The 8,986-nt window shown below is 54.8% G+C and overlaps 1 protein-coding gene across 2 annotated transcripts in view; it reads right to left on the minus strand.

The window, feature by feature from the left end:
• INTS1 (integrator complex subunit 1) overlaps positions 1 to 8,009 on the minus strand; it is a 35,769-nt gene extending 27,760 nt beyond the window's left edge. Inside the window, exons 1-11 of one of the 2 annotated variants that reach the window (XM_039492252.1) lie at positions 7,857 to 8,009; positions 6,916 to 7,003; positions 6,226 to 6,516; positions 5,177 to 5,373; positions 3,531 to 3,668; positions 2,513 to 2,672; positions 1,927 to 2,032; positions 1,415 to 1,601; positions 1,122 to 1,267; positions 660 to 801; positions 112 to 288 (exon numbers count right to left, since the gene is read on the minus strand). In XM_039492252.1, coding sequence (XP_039348186.1) covers positions 112 to 288; positions 660 to 801; positions 1,122 to 1,267; positions 1,415 to 1,601; positions 1,927 to 2,032; positions 2,513 to 2,672; positions 3,531 to 3,668; positions 5,177 to 5,373; positions 6,226 to 6,516; positions 6,916 to 6,973 — 1,602 coding nt within the window. In that variant the 5' untranslated portion in view covers positions 6,974 to 7,003; positions 7,857 to 8,009. Of the gene's footprint in view, positions 1 to 111; positions 289 to 659; positions 802 to 1,121; positions 1,268 to 1,414; positions 1,602 to 1,926; positions 2,033 to 2,512; positions 2,673 to 3,530; positions 3,669 to 5,176; positions 5,374 to 6,225; positions 6,517 to 6,915; positions 7,004 to 7,856 lie in introns of those variants that run through there. The other variant, XM_039492253.1, reaches the window with a different exon arrangement.
• Between the last annotated feature and the right edge of the window lie 977 nt (positions 8,010 to 8,986).

Here is an 8,986-nt window from a genome sequence, read left to right on the forward strand (position 1 = left end):
GCATGGAGGGGTCAAACCATCGGAGAAGGGAGAATGCCACAGAGTCCCTCAAGACACCAGTTGGGGTGCTGGGATGAGAAGCAGAGGTGGTACGGCAAGCTGAGGTGGTACCTTGAATTCCATGTCTGTATATTGGGCCTCCTTCCGCTCCTGCATGAGCCCCAAGCAGAAAGCCTGGAAGTTGATCTCATGTTTCGTCTGCTTGATGATCTCTCGCAGCAGCGCCCGTGAGGCCCGCAGGTAATCATCCTTATTAGTCAGCAGATCCTGGAACACCATCGCCAGGAACTGAGGCCACAAAAGAGAAGCCCTTTAGCACCCAATATTCAGCACCAACATCCATGGACAGAGACTAGACACACCAAGGCCTGAATAAATTCACTGGGGAGCTCTAATGGGACAGCCACAGTTGGGGGGGTTTCCCCTGAAGACGACAGCACCACCGATTACAAAGGCACATACCCAAAGGGTTCAGGAGTCTGACAATGCCCGTGCACATTTGTTTCAGACAAACACTTGAACACAGATTTCCAAACCAAAGGAAATACCCACGCAGTTGGGGAGACGCCATTAAAATAAAGATTGAGTTCAGCCACTCTCCCCCGCAGGTATGTTCTGATCACACACACACACACCACCTGCAAGGCTACGGTCCCTACCTTGGGTGCGAGCTCGGAGCTGTGCTGTAGCACTGTGTACAGAATCTGCATGTTGTTGGGGTTTCTTGCATTTGAAAGTTCATTGAAAATCACAAACTTGACCGTGGTGCCCAGGTTGTCCCTGTGAGCATTCAGCAGCTCCCTGCAAGGGGAATCCAGAGTTAGCAGAGCATCCCGTGGACCAGGGATTTCTTACTATTGGGCATACAGTTCTAGTCTCTCAGCTCACGTAAGAAAGACAGTGTGACAAGAAGGGAAGGTACCACGTCCTCCAGCAGAGAGAAAGGACTGTCTGCCAATCAATCACTTGGTGACACTCAGAACTCCACATGCCCTCAAGAGGGGATTCTAAGAGACTGCCTTGAACCAGCCCTCCCTTCCAGTTCTTTAAACAGAAGCTGGGCCTCTTTGCAAAGACTGTACTGCATTCAGACTGTCACACGCTCCCATTAACTTGCTTACCTGACACACAGCATGTAGTGGTTGAGAAGGACTTTGGGTTTGAGACGGATTTTGATCAGGTTGGAAATGACCTCCATGTCCTCAGAGCCATGTGTGTTGCAGTTCATACAGACTGACATTAGCAAGTCCTGGGCTGGTCTGGTCAGCTACACAACAAGACCAGAAAGAGTCAACAACCAACTGCTATCACAGACAAAATCAGAAATTCCTGGCCCTACTGGCCTGGCCTCCAGACTAGTTAAAGTGTAATTACAGCCTCGATGGTCAGGAGAAAATGCCTCCAACGTTCTTACCTTTGGGTTCTGCAACCACATCTCAAGCCTCTGAACAGCCATCAGCCGGACCTCTTTATAGCCACAAGTAGCCGTCAGCAGTCGAAGGAGGTTCCTGGAGACGTTATCCATTGGCTGGCGCCGGTTGAGCTGGTCCCGTAGCATGTCCAAGACATACTCTTCCACACTCTCTGCGAGGTCTTCATATCTGGGCACAATAATCCCAGGTTTGCTCATGTCCAAACTCTTCCTTTACCTACTATCTGCTGTAAAACCTCCCACACATAACCAAGCCCTGGAGAGCACAGGCCACTCACATGGACAACAAAACACTCTGATCTCCAGGAGTTGGCACAAACCATTCCAGTGTCACTGGGCTGTATCTGGGGGAGACTCTCTCTCTAGGGTGTGCCATAGGAGAGCTGGTTGGGGGACGCTATAAGCTTTGCGAGAGTGGTTTCTGGATTAGGAGTCTGCACAGACAGCTGCAATGCCAAAAGGCTCTGTGATTGGGGAGGGAAGGGGCACTGTACCTGGGCATAAGCTGTCCCTCCTGCTCTGGACTCATCTTCTCCTCTGCAATCAGCAGCTCACTCTGGCTGTCTTCCTCCTCTGCCATGGCGGGGTGGGGGCTGCTCCCTACAGACAGACAGACCAACACACAATCATGAATGGATGTAACAACTCTTCAGCAACACCCCTTCCAAGAGACCTTTCACTAGCACTGAGGGATTCTGCTTCACGTAGCTCCCCGCAACAGCTTCCTCCCCAGAAGTCCTCTTACCAGTGCCCTTGCACTGGTGTTCAGCCACACCTTGTCACTGCTTCCCCCACAATCTTCTAGGTGGATCTTTCAGGGCATTGCAGTACTTAGAGGAGCACTCAAATCCCATCCATTCCTCCCCAAAAGTGACCTTCTTCCCCGGTGGTCCTTGCATCTCTCAAGGGGAGGAGTGGGCACTAGAGAGCAATGACAAGTGCCCCATCACACCAAATAGGAGCGTGCTGCCCTAACTGGGATCCCCTCTGATGAGCTGTTACTAGACTATCAAGCTAAAAATATCTCTAGGCTCCGATTTTCTCAACCACCTCGGCTCCATTGCCCAGGCACCTCCTTACCTGCACTAAGATCACCTCCACTGCGGCCAACTTCCCCATGTAACAGCATGCTCTTCGGGGGCATCTTTGTACTGAAGGCTGTCTGGATGTTATCCACAAATGTCTTGCAGTGAGGGCTGTCCACCCAGATGCGCTCTCCAAGCGAGTCCTCAATGTAAACCTGCCGGAGGGCAAGAAGCAGAGTATAAATGGGAGCAATGCTAACATCTATCCATCTTCAGTCCTTCCGTGGCCCAGTCACCGAGATAGGTGCGACCCTCACAACCTTCCACGTATTTATCCTCCCCACCGCCCTGTAAAGTAGGGCAGAGCTATTATCCTGTTGCATGATGGGGAACTGAGGCCCAGAGAGACTCGGCCAAGGTCACACAGGGAACTTGTGAGGGGACAGGGAACTGAATCCAGGTATTCGAACCCCAGGCTAGTATCCTAACCACTGGGAAATTTTTCTTCTCCAAAGCTGTGAGTCTCCCCACTTTCATAGCTAGATCACTTCAAAATATTTAAGTCAGCTACTGCTGATGAACTAACAGCTCTGTAGCTTTAGCTGCAGAAGCTCATGCTTTTAGACCCAGAGATCAAGCCCCACATCCAGGAACACCACTGCACAAGGATGCACAATCAGGGGTGGCAGCGTATCTCAGAAGGGAGAATAGGAAAGCTAGAGAGAGGCAGGGGAGGCAGCAGCATTTCAGTGTTGAATGAAAACCGAGCTGCAGACCTTTGTTTGAGAAACAGGGACTTCATCTCCCACAATCTTCCAACACAGCCACTGGTCCTGTTGCATATCTGCCCCCACCTCAGAAAGCGACCTCCTTTTTTCCAATCTCCCCACAGCAATGCCCCACTCTCCCCTCTACAGCATCACAGGGTAGCAACAACAAGGCCTCTGCTCCTCTCCAACATCACCCTGCCCTCCCATACATGGTGACAAGCACAATGACGTTGGCCAGCTCCTCTTGCCCCGCCCACCATGGCATCACCCAGTGGGACTGCTCTCCCCATAGCTACCATGTACCTTGACAAAGATCTCTGGCCAGTTCTCATCCTCCTCGTAAGCCGCCATAAGAAGGTTACAGGCCAAGACGGACACCAGGCTGTTCCCTTTGGCTTTGAAGTTGATGGAGGCATCCCTCCGGAGGAGGCTGCACAGTGCCTGGAAGATGTCAGACAAGAATCAATCCTTCAAAAGATTAACACAAGGGAACACCTGTGGGTGACACTACAATGTTCAGTAACACTTGGGAGTTGTACAGTCAAAACCTAAAGAGAACCGTAGGTGACTAACACTCCTGCAGTAAACTAAGGGGGAGGTGTGACACCCTGGCACCCCCTTATTCACCACTGACCTACAATTAGGCTACGTTTAGTACAAAGTATGCCTTGCTAGGTATCATTCTAAAAGTCTTGATCTGCTAGATAACGTCTCGTTGGATTGTATGTGCTATCACTGTATGTGAAGTTATGAAGTTTGGCTCTGTATGTTCTACTGAAACATGTTGCGAGGTAGAGAACACCCACAAGCAGCCTTTCAGGTAGAACAACAGAAAGTCCAAACAATGTTAATGGCTTATTGATAAAATACACATAAGCACAAGGATTACCCCAGGAACTGTGTACAACAGAAACCTCTCAGCGATAGCACTACACAATGGGAACTGTTTGACCCAGGTCACAGCAAAAGAGCTTTCCACCAAATCGGAAGAAGGTATAAAAGGGGAAAATGACCTCATGACTGCACCTCACTCTCCCTACAACACCACACCTGAAAGTACCGGAGGAAAAGGACTGAACTGCAGGGGGAAGTGCTACTCCCAAACTAAAGGGATTTCTAACTTGTGTATAGAAACTTGGTGGACGGCTTGTATCATCCGTCAGGGTGAGAGATTACTGATTCAGACCCTATCTAATACTATAGACTCAGTTTGCGTTTTGTGTTATTTCTTCTGGTAATCTACTTTGATCTGTTTGCTATCATTCATAATGACTGAAAAGCTATCCTTCTCTAGTTACTAAATCTGTTTTATATTTTACCCAAAACACTGTGTGTTGCTTGAAGTGCAAACAGGATAAATCTCAGCTCAGGAACAAGAGTCGGTGCACGTCCACTTTCCTTTGCAGAAGTGGCAGACTGAGTTATAAATTCAGACTGGCTGGGTTTTGACCAGGGCAGAATGGTAGAGCTCTGGGTCTTAGGCTGGGGAGCTGGGAGTATTTTGGCTGTAGCCTCTCTATTGTGGGTTCATGAGTGGCTAGCCAGAGCATTCATGAACACAGCTGGGTGTGGTTCCTGCCTGTGGAGGTTGGTGAGAGTGCAGGCTTGGAGGGCTTTGCAGTTTGTCTCAACGTCACAGTGCAAGAGGGAACCTAGATTGGTGAGACAGAGGGCTCAGCTGTACCTCAGTTCCAGATGGCATCCCCCCAGAACCCAGTCACAGTAAAGAGTTGAGAGAAGGAAGGCACAGAGGAACCCACCATACAGTTCAGAGTTACATTCATTCAGCCCAATTCCTGGCACCAGGGCAATGCCACTGTGCTCAGAGGCTCACAGAGCCAATCCCAGCACTAGTATGTCAGTGTCGGGAGCTCATGGTGCTCAGAAGTTGACAGCACAGTGAAGTGACATCTCATCACACTTGTTAATCAAAATAAACACAGTCTCACCTCAATAACCCCCTCGGTAGCAAATATATTGGGTTTGATTTTTGCCAGATACATCAGACTCAAGTACAACGTGGGGTCAGGCTTGGCTCTGTTCATTTTCAGTTGCTTGGCAGCTCCACACAGCACCCCCTCAATGCGGTCATCATTGCCCTCTGCCTCAGCTGCTTCAATCTCATCCACCAGCACCGTGGGGACAACTGCAATCACAGACAAACAGCTGTCAATACTGATCCCCATGCAGCAAAGACGGGCCCTGGGAGACTGAACAGAGTCTTTTCCCCACCCATGAAAGCTCCGCTGAAGACTCCTGTCCCCTTTTGCTTGTATTCCTTGATCTCTCTCACTTTGTCTCTCTTTCTTTCTGCTAGAATTTAACCCCATTATTGTATCGAACACCAGGGAGCGGAAAGACATTCTACAAAACAACATGCAGGCCCCCCGGGCTTTCATTAAAATGCACAGTTGCCCCCTCCCCCGCACGTTAGTTTCACAAAAAGAGGTAAAGAGCTATAACATGGGGACAATGACTTCCCAAGGAAGAGACCTTTCAAGTGCTAGTATTGGACATTCACCTGAAGTGAAAAACTAGATGGAGCAGCAGAGAGGGAAAAGAAGCAGGGCCAAAAGCAAAACACAATGCCCAGATGGGGGAAGGATGAGAGAGTGTTCAGGAGAGGGAATCCCACCCGGCACTACAATGTCAGGGTGAGAAACCTGCTTTGCACTGAACACAGGAGGATGCTAGTGCTACACTCCCCATGAGCCTTATGCCAACAGTGGCATCACTGGGGAGGAATTCCACAAGCACCAGCATACAGACCCCAGCGAAAAGGTTCCTCAGCGCAAATGCTGCGTAGAAGAGATGGATGCTAATATACCCCCCATCACACAACTCCAGGGTAACCAGACAGCAAGTGTAAAAAATCGGGACCAGGGGGGTAATAGGTGCCTATATAAGAAAAAGCCCCCAAAATTGGGACTGTCCCTATAAAATCAGGACATCTGGTCACCCTACACAACTCCGAGCAGAAACCAGAATGTTGCTTTACCTTCAATTGGAATCACAGACGGTTCCTTTATGGAGGGTGAAATGGCCCTTTTCTCAGCCACTGCCGCCTCTGCCAGACGTCCCAGGGCACTCAGGGGAGGCGTGGAGCAGAGTTTGGGGCGTTTGGTCAATCCTGTCAGGCTGGATGCACTAGATAAAGCAGCGGACCCCTCCCGTTTACGCTCAGAGGGCAATCCAGCTGGCGCTGGCTTGAGCAGTGTGACAGCAGCTTTAGAGTCATTGGCTTGGCCTTTCGACCCCAAGGCGATAAAATCTCCTGGCGGAGGATGAGCTACAAAAGGAAAACAGAGATGAGACCACAAAGTCAGAAGTCTCCATTACCTCCCTTGAGCCACAAACCTACCCAGTGCCCTGGGCACCCCAGGCCTTAGGACAAAGCAATGCAGAGACAAAGCCAAGGCAGATTTCGCTTGGAGGCTGGCACCAGGGGGCAGGGCTCACAAGCAGCTGCCAGCCCGACTGGGTGGCCTGGGGGATGGGCATCAACAACCCCACTGAGCACCAGCCAGTTGGCCAGGCTCGGGGCACCATAAGAGCCTCCTCTTCTCCCTCCCAAGCTAATGGCCAGTGGCCCCACTCAACGCAGGCTCCACTACGCCGGGAGCCTCAGGCTCTTCCCCGGCTGCCCGTCCCCTCCCGCAGCCCTCCGCTGCCAGCGGCTGGGACTCACCCGAGGGCTTGGGCACCGCGCTGGGCCGGCGAACCGTGGCCGGCTTCGGGCGATTCATGCCACCGGAGCCTCCGCGCCAGAGCGTCACCTGCAGGGTCCGGGAGAGGAGACATGGGATGGGCAGGGGGCGAGGCCGTGCCTGATACAGCCTCACCGCCCCCCCCCAGCTAACCCGCCCCCCCCGCCATTCGCCATCCCCTCGTGCCCCCCCTCCCCGTAAGCCTCGGTCCTCGCCACTCACCCAACCCCGCCCTCCCCAGCTAACCCGCCCCTCGCCACTCACCCAACCCCTCCCCGTAAGCCTCGGCCTCGCCTCCCCAGCTAACCCGCCATTCGCTGCCCCCTCGTGCCCCCGCCACTCGTCCAACCCCCAGCTAAACCACCCACCACTCGTCCAACCCCAGCTAAACCACCCCTCCCCGCCACTCGTCCAACCCCCAGCTAAACCACCCCTCCCCGCCACTCGTCCAACCCCCAGCTAAACCACCCCTCCCCGCCACTCGTCCAACCCCAGCTAAACCACCCCTCCCCCGCCACTCGTCCAACCCCCAGCTAAACCACCCCTCCCCGCCACTCGTCCAACCCCCAGCTAAACCACCCCTCCCCGCCACTCGTCCAACCCCCCCCAGCTAAACCACCCCCCCGCCACTCGTCCAACCCTCCCCAGCTAAACCACCCCCTCCCCCCGCCACTCGTCCAACCCCCAGCTAAACCACCCTCCCCTCCCCGCCACTCGTCCAACCCCAGCTAAACCACCCCTCCCCGCCACTCGTCCAACCCCCAGCTAAACCACCCCTCCCCGCCACTCGTCCAACCCCCAGCTAAACCACCCACCCCGCCACAACCCCCTCCCCCCCCGCCCCGCCCCTCCTCACTCTCCCCCCCCCCAATCACCGCCCCGCTGACCCCGGAGGGGATGGGATCAGGCTGCACCCACCTACCGCTCAATGCCGGGCCCGCTTACACCGGAACCGGAAACGGCCACTGTCGCCCTGTGAGTGACCCGGAACCAAAACGGAGCCTGCCCCTGTCCCACGACTCAAAGGCTCCGGGGAGGGCTGGGCGCCACCTGGCGGCGTGACGGGAGAACGGTACCCGCGCGTCGCCCTCAAGCGTCCAGCAGCGGGAGCTGCATCCGCAGCCACTAACCGCCCCCCCTCCCCCACCCGTCACACACACAAGGGCGGCGCGTAGGTGATGACACCTGGTGGCCAGAGCAGTGACCTACACCTCGGCTGGCCGCGAGCCCGGGACAGCTCCCACCCGCCAGCTCTGCAGCGCCACCTGGTGCTGGGCAGCTCCAAGCCACAGGACCTGGGGGGGGGGGGGGTTCTCCCTGGGCGCCCACCTGAGACCGGGCAGGACAGCAGCCGGGGCCAGGGAGCCCCTGCATGGCCCAGCACCAGCTGCACTGCAGCCAGAGCCCCCCTCCACCCCCCAGGGGCAGCTCTAGGCATTTTGCCACCCCAAGCACAGCAGGCAGGCTGCCTTCTGCGGCTTGCCTGTGGGAGATCCCCAGTCCCACGGATTCGGCGGACCTCCCGCCACAGGACCAGCGGACCCTCCGCAGGCAAGCCCCCACGGCGACCGGCAGAGCGCCCCCCATGGCTTGCCACCCCAAGCACGTGCTTGGCATGGTGGTGCCTGGAGCCACCCCTGACCCCCTCATAAGAGTAGACCCATTAGCCACTGTGAGATGCTCAATCCTCAGTCCCCCTCCCTGCTGGGAGGCAGGGCAGTGCTGTTGTCCCCAGTTTACAGAGGAGCTTAGCTCTGGGGTGGGCTAGGGTGTCGTTCCCAGCTCTGATAGACCTACAGGTGCTAGCTCTGTTCCAGGGAGCGGGCTAAAAATAGCAGTGTGATGGGGAGAGGGCTTGGGCCCTCCCTGCACACAACGGGCGGAGGGGACACACCAAAGGAGGCAGGAGGGGAGGCCACAGGAACAGGGAAGTGAACAGGTCTCCATCATGGCATGGACACAGCCTGGCCTGGCGGGGACACTGCAGGCAGAGTGTGCACTGAATGCCAGGACAGACTCACCCTGCCCCAGAAACAACAGCCAGACAGCAAC

The sequence above is a fragment of the Mauremys reevesii genome, linkage group 10 (assembly GCF_016161935.1).
Source record: "Mauremys reevesii isolate NIE-2019 linkage group 10, ASM1616193v1, whole genome shotgun sequence".
Taxonomy (NCBI): Eukaryota; Metazoa; Chordata; order Testudines; family Geoemydidae; genus Mauremys; species Mauremys reevesii.